Source organism: Hippoglossus hippoglossus, chromosome 3 (genome assembly GCF_009819705.1).
Source record: "Hippoglossus hippoglossus isolate fHipHip1 chromosome 3, fHipHip1.pri, whole genome shotgun sequence".
NCBI lineage: Eukaryota > Metazoa > Chordata > Actinopteri > Pleuronectiformes > Pleuronectidae > Hippoglossus > Hippoglossus hippoglossus.
Window position 1 is genome coordinate 4,830,388 of NC_047153.1, and position 24,155 is coordinate 4,854,542.

Here is a 24,155-nt window from a genome sequence, read left to right on the forward strand (position 1 = left end):
TATTTTCTAAAAACAGAGCAGAAAAGCAAGTTTCTACTGGATTGAACGATTCCCAGTTCACTTCTGTACGAGTGGACACAACATTTACTGTTTGAGACACAGAAAAAACATCAAAGCTTTAAATTAAGACAAAGAGCAAAGGGTGAACATTTTAATCCACATTGTAGTTCAGCGTGTTTTTTCCCCCGAACCGAACGTAATTAATGCTCTTTTCATTTTCTGCGCTCATCCACTAACGACTTGACCTTTCCTTATGTCTTAAGTACAGAGCTAATTACACTTTAAATCTATTAGTTTTTTAAGTGAACTGTGACTTTGCTGTGACTGATCTGTTAAACCCCCCCCGAGTGTTTTGCCCGCTCCTTCCACTAAATGTTGCTGTGTCTCCACCAATCAGCCCAGTCCCACTATCCTGGGACTAAATGGGCAGAATGGAATGAACGGAGTGGTTTATTTTTTCCGACCGGCACCAAACAATGGCAAGAATGCCTCTCACCAATAGCTGAAGCTGCACGGGCGCTGACATCATATCACTCCCACATCTCTCTCTTTATTTCAGCCCCACCCGCCTCCTTTCCATTAGCAAGTCGGTCCGTGTCCCTGTGTTATTTAAAGCCAGAGATCCTCCCTCTCACCGAGCCACTGTGTTGCATCTGTCTGCCTCGCTGCTTGTGTGTCTGGGTGCGTGCGTGTGTGTTGTGTGTGTGCGTGAATGTGTATGAGAGTGCGCTAAAAAAACCCAGGCAGCCAGTGGGAGAGCTAGAGAGCGAGGAGAGAGACACGGGGGGGAAAGGCAAAAAGCATCTGAGAAGGCAGAAGGAACGGGAGTGTGAGACAGCTATGAAATTCATCCAAGCTATTTGCTTACTGCTTCTCTGTCCGGCTCTGAGCCTCAACACCAGGTAAGAGACGAAACAGGAGGGAGAGCGTTTTCTTTTCTTTGCTCAGTTTCACCCTGATGGGGACTCTGGAACAAAAGAGGTGGGGGGGGGTGTAGGTTCAAAGCATGCAACGGGCAACGTTAGATCACTAATCTGGAGGTTTGTTCAGTGCTGCCAAACGCTGATGCCTTAATTCACCCTGGCAGCGATCCTCTGTGTGCTCAGCATGTTGTGAGAATGAAAGACTTGGGGGGGAAAAAGGAGGAAGGAAGAGCTTATCTGTTGAACTGGGCTTTTATCTTCCCCAGTTCTGCGCAGGCTGAGAGACAGTTGTCCTTTTGTGGTGGTAATTCCCCGAACGCGACGCATCTTGAATAGTGGTGACTTTGCTTTTTGGGGCACTTTTGCTGCCTGCCGGTCAGGGAGGGAGCAAGTTGAAGTCAGGGGAACTGAGAGAAAGGACAAGGCTACTTGTGTTGCAGGGAAAAAGAGCAGGTGTGTTTCTATCTGCGTGTGTGTGTGTCTGTGTGTGTGTGTGTGTGTGTGTGTGCGTGTGTGTGAGAGATATCAGCCCTTGGAAGAAGCTCAAGGAGTGATGGGCGAGTAGAATGAATAAGAGAGAAATGTGTGGAGAGCGGGAGTTTTGATGATTAATTAAATCATTGATAAAATCATCCTTCTTCTCCGCCAGTGCCTGACACCACTGCCTTAATGAGAACCGTGAGAGGAAATTCAGGGCTTTGACTATACCGTGGAGACATCACAAGCAGGGAGGCATGCATTATAAAACTTGCCTTTCCCTTTTCTGCTCGGTGCCCAAAAAACATTTGGATTCCGTTTTTTTCATCGTTGTTCTTGGTGAATTAGTGAAATGCAGTTGCAGAGGATTGGAAGTCACAAACAGACAAATACCAGCATGGTTAGTGTTTTTTTGTGCTGTGTTGCCAAACACGTGAATGTACAGGATGTGCAATGTGTCTTTTTTTGCCTGAGGAGATACAGTAGATAGAGATTTGCAGAGAAAGAAGTCAAGGTTATTGCCCATTTCCAACATTTTGGTCATTGAGAGGTACACTGATGATGATGATGTACGTATGACTCGTATAACAAAGGGCAGTATTGATGTAATCACCTCCAGCGTGTAGTCATGTGCAGATTAGGCACCGACACACCCTTTAATACACATGTGTTAATAACTGCATAAAGCAAATGTCTAAACAACCTATTGGAACAACTTTTCAGTCTGTTTTCACATCATCTAATTGGTTGATTGGGCATATTGAGAAATATTTAGACAATTTTAGGCTCATTATATCCGTCTCAATATTTATTTTTTAAACGGCGTGTGACATCATCCGCCTCCGAGGTGATCTTTCAGGTGCTAATTGGAGGAGGAGGCATTACTGTGGTAATTTGGCAGGTCACTGCAGATTGTATGGAACCTCTTGAGGGGGGAATGTCATGGAGGTAATTACCAGCAGACAGTGACACAGATATAATCATTAGTGTTTCATTAGTTTGTTTCCAAATTCAACATCGAAACAAGAATGTGCTCAGGAGGCTGGGTTTCTGTTAAAGTCAGAGGGATGTTCCAGGCAAAAGGTGAAACATCAACTGTGACCTACTGAACCGCAGGGTCGTCAGTCCTCATCTGCACTGACACATCTGCCTGTTCTGCCCCCAGGAAGCAGTGGAGATAACCAGCCAATACTATCATGTCGTAATCATTTCAATTATGAATGGGCTCTGATTACAAGTTAGTGTAACAAGTATTTTTACATCACTTCATCTGTTTCTCAAACTCGACCCAAACAAGATCTGTTTGTCTTTATGGTGCATAAAATATCACAGAGTCACTTTCACAGACATTCTATCAGAGGGATTTTGATGAACACTATAGTCAATGGGGCAGTAATGTTATCGTTTTACTACCTCCAACAAGGAGATGGTTTTTCTTGGTAGTTAATAGGATTATGCAAAAAACTACCGATACAGATCACCATGAATCTTGGTGGATGGATCCAGATAAGGGGTTGGATCCAGGAAACGTTTCTCACTGTCTTTAACATTGCAAGATGCTTTTGAACATTTCCGTACACGTCTCAAGAAATGGTGTAGAGATAGTTATGAAGAAAACGTGTCGAGGTCATATATCTCTAAACGGGTATATTTGCTGCAGATCCATATCATGATCAGGATGTTTCTGATCTAAATACATGTACAGTATATGCAATATGGTGAGGAAGTGGCCAATTAGCTTGAGTAACATTTTTGATATGTTTTTTATAAGGAATGGACCATATGGCAGAAAATTCTATCAAGATATAAAAGGTCATATCAGTCGATATCGGAAATTATCATGGGAAATAATGTTATGTTGCTATTGATGGAAATGACATAGCTCTATTAATAGATATTGTTTTATTGCCCAGTCCTATTTTCATCTTTGTTTTTAAACTACTGTTTTCAAGATCAGCGCTAAACTTTACTACTCATTAATACTCAAGGGACAGGTGAGTAGCTCTTGTGTTGGGGACAAGGTTTTCCTCAGGACTCTCTCAAATGTCCATGATTTTAAAGGGACCGCCATGAGGCATCCGCAAGGACGGCGAAAGGTTATTTTTCACTTCTAAAGATTAGTCATCACTACAAGCAGCCATGGATGGATTAAATTAAAGGTCCTTACTGAAACAGGCAAAAAAAAAAAGCTGCTGATCCGTAACACCTGTCCGCTCCATCGCTGATCCACTCCTCCTGCAGAGGTTGACTTTTGTCGACTGTTATCCGCGTCAAATATGCAGAATTAGCTATGCTTTTAATAGTCGGGGGTAATTAGCTGCTGTATTATCATGCCATGCTGTCTTTTGATCTAGCGCTGCCCTAGAGTGCTTCGACTGAGGCGGTAACAGTTGGCAGAGATGCATTTAACATAAAGCTCCTGAAATTGGTTTTATAATTGCTAACATGGCCAGATTTTTGGATAAAAGCAGTACATAATTTTTCGATTTGCGTTTGTCTTTTGTTTTGATGTACCTCATTTCCACCTCAACATCTTTCAGAGGGTGTTCGGCTTACGTTATTTTTTCCTCCCTTTCTTTGTCTGATCATCAAAACCACAAGCAAGGCCCGAGAATGAAATAATACTGTGGGTGGATATATTTTTTTTGTTGCTTTGGATGAAGCTGGCACTCGAAAAAACCTTCCTTGAGTTGATTGGGTCCTCGCATCTCCTCAGATTTCTGTTGTTATCCTGGAGCTCAGGCATCCGAACAAGGCTTATCGTTTGTGACACGCTCATTTCTGGTTGTAATAGTGTAACTTTGAGGAGGCCTGACTGTGAGGTGCTTCTGCTGCAGCAAAATGAAATGTGACTGGAGCTGTCTCGTCTACATATTGCTCTGCCTCGCTTTGCTTGATTCACTATCATCACATCAGCGGTGCGTGAGGGGATCCATTTCACAAGTTAACTGCAACACCCCCCACCCCAAAAAAAAAGTGTTCTACAAACATTCACTATTTTTTAACAATTGTCGAATTTTATGTCTTATTATCTCTGTAAAATGTACTGTTCCGGTGCCAGTACCTGCTCCTGTGAGAGCTTGATTAAGATGGATTTGATTTTAATGAATTGAGTGGGTTACTCAGGCCACATAATGGTGCCGCAGGGCTGTATGTCATTGCAGAAATCAATTGGTACTTAGGCAGAAGACAGGGCTGCATTGACACTGGTCCCGTGAGATATGACCGGCCACCTCTGGGTCAGGGTTGCGAGGCGACTTTTTGCGTTTGACTTTCTTTTTTTTTTTTTATCTGTCGTTCCACGGATCAATAGTCAAATATTCCCCTTTAAGGAGTTTCTTGAAACGCAGTTGACACGTTTTCTTGATGCCATCTTTGATGTCCCTCACCTTAGGGGGCTCCTCTTGGAGACGGTGATATCTGGTGGGATTTCCACAGCATCAAATATTCATGAGTGTTTTGGACAGCAATTAAAAAGACGACAGAGAGAGAGAGACACTGCTTTATATGTTAATATTTGCCAGTGCATACAAGAATATTCTAGATAACATGTCTTTTGAATCATGTTACATAGGGTCAGACGTGAAAAGGAAGATAAAGGGACTAATGATTGAGCTGTGCAGGGATTATAATGAATGCTTCATGATATCAGTCACCATTTGCATTTCTCTTGTATGATTATGTTTTGTAATAACAGCATTTTGTTCTTATATATATATTCATAAGGCTGCCAGCAATCAAACCAAACATTACATCAAAAATATCATCTCAATTTGTGAGACACTTGCTTAGTATCTATTCATTTCCTTGTCATAGAAACTGCTCTTAAGGATAAAGAAAGCATGTCCTTGTTCAACTGTTTTATTTTTTTATGCCTACAGCCGCAGGAACGCCGAAAGGTGCTCAGCCTCTTTATATTAATTCATCACAACAGCAGATGCCGTCTTTGCTCAGTCCGTCACATGTTTGCTGAGTTGTAAACATCCCTCAGATCGTCATTTACATCAATCAATACTTTCTTACACGTTGCGATGAATAAATTCAGTCGAGAGAGAGAGAGAGAGAGAGAGAGAAACTCCCCATGATATCTCACTTTCAGTCTGCATGTTGTTTTGCTTTTCAATTTCAAAAGTCTGAGATGAAACTCGAACACCCACCACGCTGGGTGGAGCGGTGAGCATTGACTGGAGGTCAAGTGTGGAGCAGATGCAGAATTAGACCCAACTATTGACCAGGGAGATGTGCTAATGTCAATCTATACATTGATGGAGTGTAAATAATCAGCAGGGATACGGACTGAGGGGAAACAATCCACCTCTTCTATTTGGGCATTGTTTAGCATTTAGATGATGAAGGGGAAACTACTTTGAGCACTGGCTGATCCGAGTGAGCGTGAAGGGCTGATGTTGCAGATGTTTTCTTCAGATGGGGCTCGGCTGTGTTTTCATTGGTCCTGATTGTTTCTGAGTCTGATCGTCATCATGATCTGGTTCTTCATTTATATCGAAGGACATCGGAGGAGTCTGCCAGCTTTGATCTGACACCCATGAGCAAACATTTATCTCCGGGCAGATCGAGGGGTGGGACCAGGGGGGGGAGGGGCACTGGCTCCAGCTAAGATCTGATTGGCCACAGTGTCACTAGTTACTTACTAACAATAAGTATGATAATGTGTTAAGCATGTTTTATTTCGATGTGTGGCTTTGCTCAAAGCTATGGAGGTAAGGGTAAACAAGGAATGACTTAAATATGAACCTTACAGAATGAGGAGTAGTGCATGATGGACACATAATCGGCCCCTCTGTGTACATTTTGCCTCCTTTATGGCTGCTGATTTAGAAAAACCCTTGATCCACCTTTAATGTACCTGTTTTGCAGAGCAGTGGTACGGTGGGATATGCACCTCAACAAGACATCTGTTCACTTACCACGCACAGGAAACCGCTGGGTGGCTTTTAATGTGTAGCAGCGACCTGTGTCTCGACTCATGCAACATAAAATATTGGCGTGTCCCAGAATTAGATGGAGACAAAAATAATCTACCCTGGTTTTCCTTCCATCCAATAACCTCTGTAGCAGATACACGATTGCAGATATTGACCTTTAGTGGATGGGTTTGGATCCATAAGATTAAAAAAAAATGATATTTCTGCAGCCCTGTAACGTCCTGGGCTCAAATCAGACGGTGAATGATAATTGAAATTCAAAGGACGAGGCGTAATGGCCACACCATGGCAACCACATTGGCCACATGACAGTAATGAAGTGGACTACAATAAACAGAACCTTGGATGGCTCCTACAAATGAGAAAGTAATTAAAAGGACCACAATCAGCGGGGGGGGGTGAAGAGTAGCCAGACGTTTTTATATGCAAGGCCACATTTCAGGTACCGTGCTGTTGCTCTCGGAAGACATTTGAAACCACAGCAGTGGAAGTGTGTGTCACGGTTCACTTGTTATCATGCTGCTTGGAACACAACGTTTTTTCCCTCACTTAACTGGGGAGGATTTGCTTGCTGTGTGAATACGGATGTGTGGATGGTGTGATTGAGGGAATCATCACACATTTAAAGGCCTTACAAGACTAATCATCATTTGGTGAAACCTGTCGTTAAACCTGTCGTTATCTTCACTCTATGGTTTTTATTAGTTATTAGAAATACAACACTGACGACCGCTGAGGCCCAAACAAAATGACAGCCTGCTGTGTAACACTGCTCTGACATTTCAAGTAAATTTACAGTAGTAGAACTACTGAAAGTCCATATTTTCTACGCTTAAAGATGCACGGGTACATCAGGAAAGATCACAAATTGTACAGCTTGTAGTACTATGTCGTTAGTATTCTATAAGGAAACATAAAAACTACTGTACGCAACGACACTGAGAAAGTTATGATTTTAAACAATGAACTGATATGCTGTGAAACTATTCGTCCCACATTTCAGCATAATAGTAATATCAATAGGAAGAATGAGTAAATACACAATAAATAAGTAGACATGTAACAAGCATACGGAAATATAAAGCTAGGACCAGTATAATCATAAGGAAGTACAGAAAATAGTTATTCTATAATGTAAACAGGATATAAACAGTATAATAATTCTTGTGGTTGTAATAAATAGATCATATCTGCTTTAAGGAGACTGTGTTTGGATTGTAAATCTTTATTTGTTTATCTACCAGGATTTGATTTCCCTCCTTCTGTCCTGTGCGTGGAGATGTGTGTTGGGTTGTCACAGTCACTGTTGTGATTGGCAGGTATTTAATTGCTCAGTCCCTGTGAACATGACGTCTTCCTTCTCTCGTTAGTGTCGGGATTGTTTTCTTCTTCACAGTGAAGTGCAAGCTGTATAACTGTCATAAAGAAAAGCTGTGCACGGTTCCTCGTCTCAGTGGCACCACATTAAAACATTCTCCGTGAATTGTTGTCGAACAGCTACGAGTCAATTCCCTGTGAAACTGAAGGAGAATGCTTCAGTGTAGTGAGGGGGGGTAGTGTGACCTTTTTCCACGTTATCATTTGAATCATGGATCGTTACAGAGTATAAATCATTTGTTGTGTGGTTTGGTTTATTTTGAGCAACTCCTCCACCTCTTCATCGTTTGTGCCGCACCTTTTTGCCATTTCTTTGTTTGCAAACAAAGCAGCATGGGCTCTCACGTTTTCCAGACCATTGGCTGACACAGGCTGACGATGAAGCCTGCATCAGTGTTTTTGGTTCTGGTTGAGAATTTACTGCCGGTGGTGTTGTGACCGATGCACAAGCAGATACTGAAGCAGGTAAGAGGAGGAGAGTCTTACCCAGGTTATTTTTTCCTTAAGAGCCTCACATGCAGACAGTAGATGCTGCAATTAACTCGTAGTCCTTGAATGCCTCACGTTGTATATTTCTGGGAGACGTTTGGCAGAGAAATCATTTGTTCTCACTCATATTTTGCAGATCTCAGTCAAGTTAGTTTGCAAATAGTGAGATTTTATCCATGTGGGCAGGCCCTCTATATATTGATGTACTGTGGATGTCAGTCATTAGATTCAAGTGAATATATCTTCCATATTTCATTGAGTTTGATCCGGACACCTGTAGCAGAGTCTCAATATTGTTTATGCTTTTTTATGCCTTGCAACGGCGGTTGTCTGTCGGTCCGTCTGTCTATCGGTCCGTCTGTCGGTCTGTCTATCTGTCCGTCTGTCTGTCTGTCTGTCTGTCTGTCTGTCTGTCGGTCCGTCTGTCTGTCGGTCCGTCTGTCTGTCGGTCCGTCTGTTGGTCTGTCTGTCCGTCTGTCTGTCTGTCTGTCGGTCCGTCTGTCTGTCTGTCCGTCTGTCTGTCTGTCGGTCCGTCTGTCGGTCTGTCTGTCGGTCCGTCTGTTGGTCCGTCTGTCGGTCCGTCCCATTCCTGTGAACGTGTTATCTTAAGAATGCCTTCAGGAAATTTCCTCAAATTTGGTACAAACACTCACTTGGACTCGAGACTGCTGGAGGGAATTTCTTCAACTTTTCATCAGTTGTCACTTGGACTCAAAGGTGAAGTGATAATGTCTCAGTTGTCAAAGGTCACAGTGACCTTTATATGAGTCTGGAAAAAAAAGTATGTAGAAATATATAGACACAGAATCTCCAATGGTTGGCGGAGGCACACAACCGCAGTAATCATAGTTTATTCTTATTATTTGAAAAAGATACACAGGCTTCCAGTTTTTCAGTTTACACATTAATTTTAATGATGTGCTCTGAGCCCCAGAGACGAGTAACATCAGAATCACTTCACCCATCATAATTACTGTACTGTGCTGTTAGGGCTGCTACAGGTGAGCAACGTCCTTTGTGGTAGAAAAACTCAGCAGAGAGCATTTGGCATTTTTGCTGAAAAACATTCTGTTGGATGATAATTAAAAGAAGAAATAATCACTATCCAATTTGTTCTATTTTCTTTTTTTTTAAGTGAATATGCACTTACAGTTAAAATATATTTTTTAATTAAGTTGGTGTGGTATAATTACTGAGTGATGCCGTATTGTGTTTCCACAGGGTCTAAATACAAGCATGTAAAATTAATAAAGAGGAACTTGTCTACATATGTTGTCACTTTAACAAAATGAAAGACGCAACGGAACAAGCTGACATTGTAAAACAGGCGTTCTTTACATATTGCATTTGAAGCCTTGTGTAAATATAAACATACACTGACGAGCAGATGTATTCATTACGTCTGCAACATATTCATCTTCTGGGAAACCATTATTCAAAACATCTACAGTGCAGTAGGTTCAAATATCACATGTAAATCTCGTTCAGACGGAGGGAGATGAAGCATTTATCTAACATTTGAATCATTGTCTCGTTTCCTTCGCCTCCCAGTTGCCATTTTTCTTTTTCTTTACTACCTTTATTCAAGTCCATGTGATATATGAGCTGCCCTTCACACATCACATGTTCTTCTATTGAGCAGCTCCACTGAAGCTTGGTGCTTGCAGACTGTCTCTAGACACGGAGCGGGGGTATTTGTTCACCTTGCCCCCCCCCCCACATTTCACCAGCCTCTCTCTCTCTCTCTTGAGATTCAGCTCCAAGTCATCAACTCTTTTTCTAATCATTAAGCTGCCATCAGAAATCTGTCCGTTCCCCATTTTCATTCTTTTCTCCAATTTAATGGCCCATAATTGGTTCAGTATGGAATGAGCCAAAGTGCTGATGGTTTCTGCAGCGCGCACAAAATATCACCAGAGATCACAGATTGTGGAGGTATTTTTTATCGGCCTAAACAAAAGATGGGAGATCATTAATAATACAGGTCTACACGAAATGCTTCAATTATTTAAGAAAAACATAGAAGGAGCGGTTTGTCGTTTTTATCGACTTATTCATTGTGTCGCAGCGTTCGTCTGAGCCCCGTCAGTGCTCTTATCTATCGTAACTGCTTTGTGTTCTTAAAGTTGTCTTTAATTGCAACTCTTTCAAGAATTTTACCCCATCATTCACTTTAAAATGTGCTCTGATTGATCCACATTTTAAAAGCCACAGCAGCAGCAGTTCTTCTTTAAAACTCTTTTAATCTCTGAAAAACATCCTCACTCTCAATTAGTCCACTGCCATGAATCAGGACTTCCTTTCTTTGATTGTTTTTGCCGAGCAATAATAACCTGAGTGTGTGAAGTAAAGATTAATTTACGTTATGTGCTTCCAGATTGTTATTAGCATATTGATGGTTCAGGTGGAATTCAAGCCCAAAGACTCAACAACAAAAGTTCTGTGAACAAAGGGAGAAGTGACATGAAATCTATCATCCAAGTCCTCGGCAAATACAAGGAGCACCTGCTCCAAAGACACCTGTGTTATGAATTCAGGGTCACAGCCATAAATTAATTTTTTTTTTTAAGGATAGGGAAATAACACCTGCACCTCAACCGTGTCCTCGCTTTCAGAAATACGATGCAAAAAATCCTCCCTTTGTGTCCAGTAGCATCCTGTTCCCACAGAGTTATGCACCGTGCAGCTGAAAGGGTGAAATGATGCATCATCTTCAGTTTTCTCAGACTTTACCTTTATAGACTTGGCAAGTGCACAAGGTGCAATGTACAGTAAATGTCAATCCAAGTGAAACAAATTGCATAACTCTTCTCTATTTACTCTCTCTATTTTTACTCTTTTTCTATATGAGTAATTCTCAGAGCATGTTCAGCCTCATTCCTTTCATCACGGTGCAGTTTTACAGTTTCTCTGATTAACATCAATCGATTAGTCATGTGGTTAGAGATTAGGGTCAGTGGTTAGGGTTTGAGATGTGAAAATTGAATCTAAATGTCATCACATGCCACTAAACCAGTATAAAATATGAGGAATCTCTATTTTTAAGCAAAACTGGAAAATTCCCAATCCTGTGCATCAGATCTGACCATTCACCAGAGATGTGCTATTTGTGCCAGCGCTGATAAAAACGCTCACAAATAGCATCATGAGTGAGTCTGTGTTAAATAATAAAGAAGATTCACACGGATGTGTCACACATTCATAAATGGGTAATTTGTGTAAAATCTATCAAATTCTGTTGCATGGTTCTGCTCAAAAACTGGAAAAAACCCAAGGGGAGTTAAATATTGTACGATGGTGGGATTTACTTCTCGGTCAGGTAAAGTGTTTTTGTTATGAACTGGGCCACAAACCATTTCTACCAACCTGCCAATCCAAAGAAGAATAGCACCTCCTTCTTGGGTCAAAGGCAATTCTGGATAGTTTCCAACCTGTGAACGCACCTCTCCTCATCCCAGTCGATATCCCACTATGCTGCAGGAAACATATTGGTTTACTAACAATCATTTGAAAGCATCAATTTTCTTCTGATTCAGGTAATTTGATTAATTAGGTATGTCAGGAGATTGAGATTGAGCTCATCTTGTGTCTTCAGGTATAAAAGGTAAAGCGTTGTCGTTTACAATCCCAGTACCGAGCTGCAGGGACTTGCTTCTGCTCCAGCGTTCAGGGAAATCCATGTGCCCATCCCCCTGCAGGAATTATTGCTGAGCAGACAGTTTCAAGTGTGATCTATCAGATTAGACTGTGCCGGGTGCAGTTTGCTTCTTGAACTGCGGTTGAGGCTCGTATGGGAAAGTTGTCCTCACGTGTTACAGCAGCTGACACTGAGGTAGATGTAAAATTTATTTGGTGGAGGACTTCAGGCCGAGTGCAAGCCTTCATGTAGGTACCATGTTGTTGAGTAATTGAAGTGTGATCAGTGTTGACAGCAGAGATTGGATGAGTGTCATAATTTGCCACAGCTGTCAATGGTGCTCAGTGTAATTCAACACATCACTTGACCACTTGAGCTCGTTCCTCTAATAATCAAATGACCTACCCGGGAAACCGGACCAATCAGAGAGCTCGTGTTCCTCCGCTCTCACAGCTGGGCCTGGCGTCCCTCCACGTTCTCACAGATTTCCATCTGACCTGGGACGAGTGGGTTTGATATGATGACTGACAGGAAAGCGCCGCTAACCAAGATGGCTCCTGCTGCGGAGAGGTCTGTTAGATCTGCTGACAGTATTAGACAAATGCCACATTTCCCAAAAAGCTGTGTTTCTTTATTATGTGTTGCTCTGATTGGTTGTCAGTCTATCCAATTGTGTCCAAACACATTTGGGTGTTCGACTGCTGAAATCAGCCCTTGAGAATAAAAGATGAGCTGAGGTTCCCTTCTCATTCATGAATGTGCATTGATCTGGTGATGCCAGGCTACAGATCTCACTGTTTGCTGTTTAATGCATTTCAGTAAATGTCCATGTCAGAAAAACCTGTCTCACAGAGATGTACCATCGATAGTCAAGGACAAACAAAAGACACGTGGAAGAGCTGAAATTGATTTCCAGAGATATCACGTCGACCTGCCAAACTACTGCTGCTTTTCATTTCCTGTGTTTTATTAACCCCTGCATATTTGCTCTGTGCTCTCTGCTGGGTTTTCTGTACGTCACAGCCCGGCTCCCGTGTACCATTTTTTCTAGAAACATAATATCTGCTTCTTTTGGTGAAGGCTACATAAATCTGAATCCTTTATCAGCTGCCAGCACACCTCCTCGAAGACGCCCTGGCGGATTCTGTTATTTTTTATCTAATCATTTCCCGAGCATATTCCGGTGTCAGGATCCATCTTGGCTGACAAGTGCTGGTTACATTTGAGTCCCCTATCGCCCTGTTTTCCCAGTGTTTTGCCGTGACACCTGACTGATAAGTGTGTCGCTCGGTGTGTGTGAAGAAGGGACGGATTTCAGCAGTGGCACGCGGCATTTAGCACAAAGGAGCCGTTCAGTGGTGCCCTCGGTGGCAGTTTATCTCCCGAATGTTTTTGTTTTATACTTTGATTGAGGGTTTTATGCCCGCAGACCTGCAGCACTGGATGGTACGTTTGGGACACTTTTCTATTCACTGCAAGAGAAGAACGGTGTCTTGAGGAAAGATGGAGCGTCAGAGCTGTTGTTAAAGTGCAGACTTGATATGAATTGCATGAATCCATGGAAACTGTCAGATTAAAATTAGGTCTTGTTTTCTACTTTTGGGGACATTTTAGTTTATTGTTCATTTATGTTTTTTACATTAGCAATGTGCCATTTTGAATAGATTGGCAAGTCCCCAAACCGATTGGAAAAAGACACTTCTCTGCGATATATATTCAGAGATTCATATTTTTCTAACGATGGAACCAGAAACGATGCTCTCGGGATGATGCTTCAGGATTAAGGGGCTATTGTCACTTGCCAATCAATTTTTAGTGTCAGGTTTGCTATCGGGCAACAAATGGAAACTCACTCATGCAGCCTAACCTCTCGCTGATTTCTTGTTTTCTTCTAATTCCTTTTATTCTGAGACAATTGAAAAGTACCGGAGAGCAAAGATGAAGTTCAGGTTACAAAATATGGCATATTCTTCTTTTGTGTGTGTGTGTGTGTACATGTGTGCTGAAGCTCACCGGTGGGCACAAAGAGGTCAGAGAGGGTGTTATGTAGCTGAAGTCCACCACTCCCATTTGCCTGTCTGTCAGACGTCTTGCTTGGCTGAGCTCCACACAGAGATGGTGTTGACAAAATGACAGGAGGGGCGACCACTCCAGCGAATGTCCATTTGGCTGCAAAGCACCGTTTTCTCAGAAGTGCTGAAGCTCCCACACACAGACGAAAAGGGGAGAGCTGTATTTTATTAAAGGCAAGACCCACAGACTTTGGTATTTTTGGACCACATGGAAAACAACATGCGCTACAGAGTCACTGCACTTAAAATGTGCTGACGCCAAACCAATTACATCCCAGCAGCTGCAATCAGCCAGCTAGCTTCATGACGCGGTGGTGATGGTGCGTGTCTCGGCACAGATTTGGTGTTACTGCGTTCCCACAGATCCCGTGTTCTCAGTTTGTGTTTGCTCGCCTTGCTTACTGTCCCGACTTGACTGCTCGGATTAGGGATGCATTCTAATGTGCCTCTAATCTCATAATCTGTCTAATAGGGGCACGGTTACACTGGAGCCCTTTAATGCATAAACACGGATCAAGTTGTGGACTGTGGAGGTTGTTGAGGACATTCAGAGCAGCGTCTATAAGCCAGACATCAGAATTCACAGAGTATTCCTGCTCCGTAACTGCATTAACCATCTGGAGTTGCATTCACAAAAATCACCTCAGATGTTAAGTAAGTTATACCAAACAACCTCCTCGCCGTGTTTAGCAAATTAGCATTTGATGACAGGTGTTTGGATTAACTCTGATTTAATGAGCTTTATGAAAGTCCCTGGAGGATGAATGTGGGGTTTTGGGATTACCTCCTTCCAGGATACTGTTAAAGACAGGCAAATGAAAGATGGCTGCTCCAAATCCATTAAAATATGTCCATGACCTCGTGCACACCCCCCCCCCCCCCCCCCCCCCCCCCCCCCCCCCCCCTACCAGGAACACAACACCCCATGAGCGACAAAAACCAGATGCCTCTGTTGTCGGGATGCGAATCTCAAAGTGTGTGCGGCGAAAATGTCGGATTCCTTTTGACTGTGTCTTTGTGAAACCATCATCGTGATGGGATTCTTTATCTCGATGTCGCGCTTGGTTGGAAATGCAAACACAAGGTCATTTACAAGACATCGGTCTCTAGGGAAGCCTTGATGTTTCCACTCTTATTTAGGAAGCTGATTCAATCACAGTGGGGCATTGAAGAATTTAAGTTTGTCATTAGATTTTTTTCGCTGACCTACTGTTTCTATTAATATTAATGAATGCATTAAAAAACGTTGATGCTTTTTCTCTGTGGCTTTTTGTAGTGGTAGCTGAACACCGTGCAGGGAGCTGCATGTTTTTCAGTTTGTTCAAGAGGTTCGGTACATTTTTTTGTCATACGTATGTGGAATGACACAACAACGTGGGTGTGTGTGTGTGTGTGTCTCCACTATAGTTGCGACAAAAGTGTAATGTCCGTGCTCACGTGCAAGCATTGTGTGTTGTGGGCGTGACATGTAATAAACCAATCAGAGTGCCGACCTCCCGTTCTCTTTGAAAGCAAGGTGTGCTTGCATCTTGGTGGATGGGTACGATGAGGGGGCGAACCAGGCGACGCCTCAATATACAACCAACACACTCATGGTCGCTTTGCTATCAAATCAACGTTTTCTGGATTGGAAAATGACAAATGACAACATCGTCGTCAAAAATGATAAATCGTGAAAGTTCATTAATAGATAATAACCATTCGTCAAAGAGGAAGGCTACAATTTTTTGGGGGGTTTCTTGCTGAATTTCTTTTTTCAGCTCATAACAAAAGCAATGAGTTGAAATGATAGAAAAACAAAAAGGTGCTCTCCGTGTGATCCCATTCAAAGTGTGTGAGAGAATGTCCATGGATGGCGTCAAGCTGGAAACCTGACAGGTTTAAAAAGACGGGAACAAAAGGAACCCGTGGGAGTTTTAAAAAAAATGCCTCCGCTCAACACAGCCTTGTCAATCTTGTCCTTATCAGTCTCAGTCCAGACAAAGCGTCCGCGCTGCCACCGGCTTTGACCATTGACTGCGACTCAGTAGGAGAAACTCGCCGTGCGCTCGTCTGTCCTTGAATTCGAGAGCAGGATTTAAGGGTCAGATGTTGAAATCTGCACAACACCAAGATGCACTTGATAGAAAGAAGAGTAGGTATTAAGAAAAGATACTTCAGAACACAAACGAAGTGTATGAAATCCAGTTGGACATTTTCTGTGTTTACCAGGCGAGAAACCAAAGACTCGCAGGGAGTTAAGTCGACAGTTCTCTCTGAGTCCATTGTCATTGAACATAGTTTCTCTCTCTGTATTTAGCAGCGACTCGGCAGCACGTTGGTGTGTTTCCTATCTCCGACTGTTCGTCCCAGGAGTCTCTCGGAGCGTCTGAAATATGTTATACAACTTACACTGCCTTAGCATTAATCCAACACCTCCCAACCTGGGTTGACAACAGGTTTCTCTGGATATAGTGCCTGGCTGCATAGCGAGCAGAATCCCATTACTTGAATGGATAGGACTAATAATAAAATATTACTTCCGACCTGAACCGGATTAAGAATGATCTCGTTGCTCTCGGGAATTAGTTGAGCTGCCGTTTTCCACATAAACATGTTTTATATACAAAGTGTATATGGTGCTTTTAAACAAGTTTATTTCGCTGCTGTTGCTTTGTGTTCATGGATTGGAGGGATAATAAATGCATGGGGGACAAACAAGAAATGGGGGGGGGGGAGAGGCAGTGCTCTTTAAATAGTCTGTTTATGTGCTAACTGCTGCTGCACCTCACTGTATCGCTGAATTAATGCCGAGTACACACACACACACACACACACACACACACACACACACACACACACACACACACACACACACACACACAGGGCGGGTCAGCGAGATAAATGATATGAATAGAAAATACAAGTAGTTTGCAGACTTCACGCCACAGAAAATGCGGATGAAAGAAAGAGGGTGAGCGTCTCTGAATCAGCAGCCACGGGACTCGGGTCCACTTAGACTGATTGGTGTCTCTGCGTTTAATTGCCGGATCCTGAAGTTGATGCTTTGGCAGAATTCAATTTTTTTTGAAGGGGGGGAGGTCTATAAAAATGCAAAATGAATCCAGCGGTGGGATCATCGCTTTACCACAGTGCCCCTATGCCATAGATTCATGTGCTATGCCTACATGGTATATAATATGTCAGCATATATGAGGCTTCTCCAGACATATTGGATCATCACATATCATTTCTTACAGGAAAAGATACAATATTCTAACTGTGCACCATATTGCACATTTTTCACACTACTTTATTTAAAGGCACTTCATATTTCTGGTATCAAAGTAATCTAAATTCTGTTTATATTAAGTCTTTCCAAAATGCACTACGTCCTTTGTAAACAAATGTGTTAAGCAAATTTCATACCTTTTTACCAAAAACATTTCTTAGCAATATTTGCTGGTGCATTGCTCAGTTTTTTTCCAAGTTACCATTTCCTAGTGTCTCTCAGTGGAATAGCACAAAACCAGTGCATGTGTCTGTGTACACGTGCATCCTCATGTGAGTGGGACATCCAAGCAAAACAGAGACGCTCTAGTAGAAACACCTCTTCACTATTAGTAGCTGAAACCTCTGCAGGGTTTCTTTTTTAAATTACACAACCAAAAACACAGAGTTATGAGCTGAACCGTGGATTTGGAGAACCGTCACAGCCCTACTCTTCCTCCTACTCTTCATCAAGGGCAAACAACACAAATTCAAGTGAACTTCCTATGAATATAAAACTCTCACAATAGTGAGTTTCTCACTTTTTCAATGCGAACTCACCACAAACTCTTGCAGAATCTACAGTAGAGTTGTGGCAGTGATAATGTGTTTCAAAGTTCACCAGCTCCCAGTGGTGCTACAGCATGTTGTATCGCTGCTGAGAACTTTATTCTGACAGGTGTGTTTGCGCTGCAGAATCCTAACAGGTTGAAAACTGCAGAGATGCGTGTTTGACATTCCAGTCACAGAGATTCCAGTGGATCAGCCGTGGAGATGGAGCGATACCTCCACGAACACGCGTAGTAATTGGGGTTGAAGAGTGACCACCTCAGTGTTTGGATTAGCAGGTTTTAACCTGAGTGGGACTCTACCATGGCACACGGCTCACGGATCCTCAAACTGGAATAAAGGAACCGTCTTCACTCGTTCTTTATATACATTTTTTAACATTATATGTGTATTATATAATCGGCAACTTCTTAGTGTCTACACATTGTACAGCTTAACCTCAGCTCAGTGGTGCTAGTGTTAAAAATATACTAGAATTATTCTTAGAAAATTACAAATTAGAGCAAATGATTTGCTATGACGTGTGTTTCCCAAAACAAAAGACAAAAGCATCGTGGATTTCTATTGAATTTGCCAACATTTATTGAGGGAAGCTTGATTTATTCTGCAGTTTTGCACTGTTGAACGCTGAATCAAAACCTTGGTAATCGGCATGTACTGTATGAATGAATTATTGATGCAATGAATAATGGAATGAAAAATGAGCTTTAAAAAGCATAAAGTGAGGAAAAAAATGTAAAGTATGTAATTGAATATCAAATTAAAGAGCAAGATTTGTGCTCCATATTAAAAAAAAAAAAAAAAGAAAATAGTAAGAGACACTGTTTCTTAAACGTCTCTTGGCATGGATACAGTATAACTGACCTCATAATGGATATGGGGAAAGCACATTTTTCCTTCATAAAAAATATATATATATGGAAAAACTATTTCAATTGGTGAAAATATCATCATGTATTAGTTACAGACATTTACAGAATGTTTTTATTCTGTACACAGTGGCACATTTTACTCATAAATGTATGAATGACCTATTTTTTGCTTCCACATAGTTTAACCCCTTATTCACTTGAGGAATAAATCTCAGAGTTTTACAGCAGTGGAATAATTTATTACACACAAGCCATTTAAATGATAGTTTACTCACTATTAGCCTCTGTACATATTCCTACATCCTGAATCCCAGCAAATGTTTGCAATGGTAGTCACTTTTGCTGGAACTGTAACAGTTTAAGAGATCAAATCCTTTGTATTTATGAATAAGAGGAAGTAATGTGTTGCAAACAATTGCACAAAGCTGATATTTATTATATTATTATTATTATTAACTCAGAGAGTCAGGCAAGGCCAGCGGTACAGTTTTTGGGGAAATACAGAGGAAGAGAGCTGAGCCCCTGAAGTATGAAATATATTTAAAACAGGAGAAGGAAATAAATGAAAGAACAGGGTGAGTTAAGTCTATCAATGATTAATCTGCCAGAAAGGAAAGGAGTGTCTAAAGGAGCTGAAACAAAGAGCACAGCGCATTAGTGACAAGACGGAGAAAGTGGAGGATCTTTGGAGGGTTTCAGGAAGGTGTAGAAAGAGGGAGGACGTTGGGACAGAGCGACCAAGAGGGGGCGCTAGTGCTGCCAAGGACTATAGCAAACAGACTATAGACGATGTACATTTTGCAAATTTTCTGCAATCAATACATTTTCACGATAGGAATTTGGGGATTTTCTTTACGTGATCATTAAATTGCATAATTGATTACATTCTATGTAATAATACAAATAATACAAATCCTATTGCTGTTTGTATTTTTATCTGCATTTAAACAAATCTCGCATTAATTAATCCTGGGAAAATATGTGAAAATGTCAACAAAAAAAAAAACACTCACAATGTTAAAGCAAGTGCCAGATAAATTCCTGGATCCACGCCTTTTGCATATTGTTTGCATAATCCTGCAGACAAACAAACAGACACTGGTGAAAACATGAGCTCTTTGCCAGAAGTAACTAACACTGGAGAGAATAACAAATCCAAATTCATAGTTTAAACTATTATGGTCTTATCTAATGAATGTGAAACGTGAACTTCACTGATTTCAAAAAACCAAAAAGATTCTCCCTGAGGAAGCTGCAGGTGCTTCCTGTCTCTGACGCCACGTCGACGTCGCCCTCGTCTCCCGGCACAATGCCACTAATTGCGGTTTCCCATTATCGAGATGAGACGTCCTACAGGTCTGCTCTCCCCATGACACTCAGTGGGTGATCTGACACATGCCTCTTAGCATTAACCTTTTTTGTAGGTTAATTTCTTGTTAATTTCCTCTCTTAATACAGGCTTTGACTCAGAAATGGCAGTGTCACATATGAAACATCTAGTGGTTCTACTACAACGATATAATAAATAAATACATTAGTGAAGGTGTGGATGAATATTTATAAAGGGCAGTTCATTAAGAATTTCGAATTAAGGGAGAAGGTAATACAGATCAATGAAGAGAAATATCGCAAGTAATAGATATTGTATTAACAAAGCTAAATAAAATAAAAAACAAATTGTGCTTCATACGACCGTATCACAATATATTTAAAACAAGTAAATCAACTCATTGTGCAACAATAAAAAACAACATTCAGCTGATTTACTGATTTTCACCCTCATAGAAAGGCAGCAGTAACTTTATCAATGTTTATAATGTTGTAAAGTCCAACTGTCGTCACCTTGAAGTCATTTTATGAAAATAAATGTGTTTTATTTTACTGTTGCATTAGTCTACAAATCCACTCTTTTTCCAGTCAACTCACCAGCCAGTGAACAGCCACTGTCTGGGCTCTTGCCTCGATTCATTAAAAGTATGTCTGCTCACAGGAGTTGGTGGCTTGGATAAAAGTATAGTGAAAGTCCCAATGCACAGTTTGACTTGTGAGGCAACCTTCAAACTTTTTGCATAATCCTGTGCTGTCACATCTGGATGCATAGATGGTGTCGTAGAAATCCAGCAGATAGAAATGGCATTTCATGTCATGGGAGGGGCAGAGGAGGGTGTTTAGGATAATGATGATGATGATGATGTAATTATTGGCAGTGTTTGTCTACTTCTTTCCAGACAATGAAATAAAATAAATTGAGGAATAACACACATAATCAAGCTCTGATTGTTTCAAGCAGGTGTGAGTTCTAACCATAAACTGTAGATAAAGATGGACAAAGCCTCTCCACCTCCTCCCACTATCCAGAAATGAAATGAAATAACTAATTCAAACCAACCCTACTAGAATATTGAGCACCTGATTAGAACTGACATGTATTTTGACTTTTTACTTTGCTCCATGTCTCATCTGCAAACATGGAGGAGGCTGGGTTTATACTATCCTGCAGCCAGCCACTAGGGGGCGGTTGATCTGGACACTTTGGCTTCACTTCTCTGGAGCCGTCATGTCGTCCGTCTCTATATTCAGTCTTTACTTGGACAATTCAAAGGTCATTTCTCTTGATTTCCCTGTGAAAGGTCCAATACAGGAGATGATATGATTCATCGCTCGGTAGTCGCCGAGCGCACATGGTTTCTGAGTTACGGCTTCTTTGAATCATAACACACATGAGCAGGTCGTAGTAGCAGCTGGGTGACGACATAATCACATCAGTCATAAAGGGCGCTCGCACTAACACGGCAGCCATTATGACTGACAACGTCCTGCATTAGTGAATTGAAATGCTCAGGTGAAGGACGTACACGTGCTGTAGTTTGTCATCTTCCTCCATCTCCAGCCGGAGTACAGTACCTATCAGACTCAACCGAAGTCTGTTATTGAATTGCTATTATTAAATGTTCATCGGGGCATGAAAAGCTCGTTGCATGTGCGGCGGCTGTATTGAAGTTCAGTGAAGAATCCAATGTGCTCGGTATGAGACATGGATTTGCTTCTAATTGAATTCGTATGGGAGCCACGTGAACAGTAGCGTTGCCTTTTCACAGCCTGCAAACAAATTAGGATTCTCAACTGCTGCAGGCCTGGAGTCGTATTAAGACTTTTTTTTATTTCTGCAGTGCCCTCATCCATTAGAGCTGTTCAAATATCTAATTTGACCAGATCTTCAAAACCAGATGTTAGAATAAACAATGCACTGAGATAGCAGCTCTCGAGAGGAGAGCAAATACCACGGGGGCATGGACAATACATTAAAACATCAAAGAAGGTGAGGTACAACACTGACACAACAGAAAACTGCAGTGAAATGATTGTGTTGTTATTGTCCAGGCCGGTCCCTAAATCAACAAATAACACCCCCCCAAAATCAAGACATATGTGCTCGTTCCAGGGCTGCGGAAGCATTTTCTTTAGCCGCTTTCCTGCCCACCGGGGTCCCGACTCTCCAGAGGATAACAGGGAGGACACCATAGTGCCTGGCACTGCCAGTAAATATGGAATAATATGGAAACACAGCAGCCAATACTCTGGTCTGATGAGTATTTACCTCCAGGGGGTATGCTCATCCCTTCCGTTTTATCTCAGCAAGCACATATGGTGCCCTGTTGCAGGCGCCTCCAACAGGAACGTCTGTTTTCCAGAGGATGCCAGAGGATGCCTGCAGTTAATTCATACGGTTTTGTGCACTTGTTGTATGGCTTCGTGGTGTCAGACAAAGGAGCAGATGGTTTTTTTTGCTGCTGCACTGGTTTAGGTGTGCCACGCTGTGATATTGTCAGTGTGTTGGTTTCGGTCACAGTGAATAACACATATTTCTATTAGACACCATTATAAAGCTCAGATTGCTGCCGACCCTCTTTGTCCTTCAGAGGGGAAGAAGTCCTGTTGAGTGTATGTGAGCCACTGCACTTCATTCACCTAAGTGACGCTTTTACACTGACATCTAAGGTGACAGCCGGTCCTCGGGGGGGCATTGATTGCAGTGACCCCTCGGGGACTAAAGGCGATGTATTTATGTTGCAGGAGACAGCTGTCCGTAGGCATAATGTAATGGAAGACACCACTGAGACAGACACATGGCTGTGAGAGGTGGCTCCTCCTGGATGTGGCTGCGTCATCACCTTCAGTTCAAACTAAATTAAATTCACTTTGAATAAGTTTATCGTCTCGACCTCATGGGCGTCCGATGATTGAAACGTGCCCTCGATCTATTGTATTTACATAATGAGATTTCTAATGTCAAAAGCTTTTCAGAGACAGCTGTTCCAAAATGTCTTTCTGGAGGCGTCAGGGGTGAAGGGGGAACGTGTCCAATTTAAGGAGTCCAGCGTCTCGTAATTGTCGCCGCATTAAAGATGACCAATAATCATGTGTGCAATTTGTAGGTCTTTGTAGAGGACGTCTTTGAAAGCAGACGTTTGTCCTGAGGACGTTTTTGCCAGATAGAGCAAAGGAAACACATGTAAATAACTAAAACTAAATTAATTCACGGTGTATCTTTATAACATATTCCTGCAAAATGATAATGAGTGAATACTGTCTATCTTGCTGACTCAGTTCCTGTGAATAAATGCCAAAATAAAGTGACATTTCAGCAGATGGAAAGTAGACGTGATTCTAATCTCAGTAGACAACAACCCTTCAATTGTGGGAGACAAATGTCCCCCATATTGGTGTGGCTCCATATTGGTGTGGCATTTACAATAAATCTGCTTCTCCCCAGAGATTCAAAATGCCTCAGGGCCAAAGAAAGGTCACACACAAGCTGAGAAAATCATATATGTTAGAAAGCATCGCCCCCAGATTTCTTGAATTGCTGAATTTTAAGATGTATTAATGGTAATGTTTGAATTCAATACTTAACTACGTTAATTATGGTGCTTTGAATAAAGCTTTCGAATTTTATGGAGAAACAGTGGTGAAGAACGTATGACTTAAAATTGCAGATTATATAAAGATGGAGGACATGACAGCTCTGAACCATTTTGATCGCCCCCTGGTGGCTGGCTGCAGTATAGGTCATAAATCCTCCATGTTAGCATATGGGACATGGATCCAACTTAAAAAGTCAATGTACACGTTCAATTTTTATGTTTTTATAGTTTGTGTCATTTTAGTTCGTATCACACAGGTGTAAGTGTTTCAATTCGTTATTTAATGCTATAAAAATGTGGGGATATATGATTGACAGCTGGCACTTAGTCGTGAATGGTCAGCGTGACTTTGAAACTCCACTCCACAATCACTCCTGTGCAGACTCTCACTCCAAATGACTGCAAAGTGGCAGCACCAGTATCAGGGATTATTTTAGCCTCATTCTTGTACGATACAAAGTGGAGACTTGTCGTCCATCTTGGTCTTTGGTTAAACATCTTTACCTCTCACTGCACGCACAGAAGCACACACCCAGACGCCTCAAACGATTTTCCATAAATGAGTTCATGTTGAATGTCAGAGCTCCCGCTGAGTTGTTTGTTCTGAGAGCAGTAACC

The 24,155-nt window shown here is 41.7% G+C and overlaps 1 protein-coding gene across 2 annotated transcripts in view; it reads left to right on the plus strand.

Moving 5' to 3' along the window:
• The first annotated feature begins 556 nt into the window (after positions 1-556).
• Positions 557-24,155, plus strand: part of luzp2 (leucine zipper protein 2) — a 146,908-nt gene continuing 123,309 nt past the window's right edge. Inside the window, exon 1 of one of the 2 annotated variants that reach the window (XM_034577902.1) lies at positions 557-902. In XM_034577902.1, the coding sequence (XP_034433793.1) occupies positions 841-902 (62 nt within the window). In that variant the 5' untranslated portion in view covers positions 557-840. The remainder of the gene's footprint in view (positions 903-24,155) is intronic. The other variant, XM_034577892.1, reaches the window with a different exon arrangement.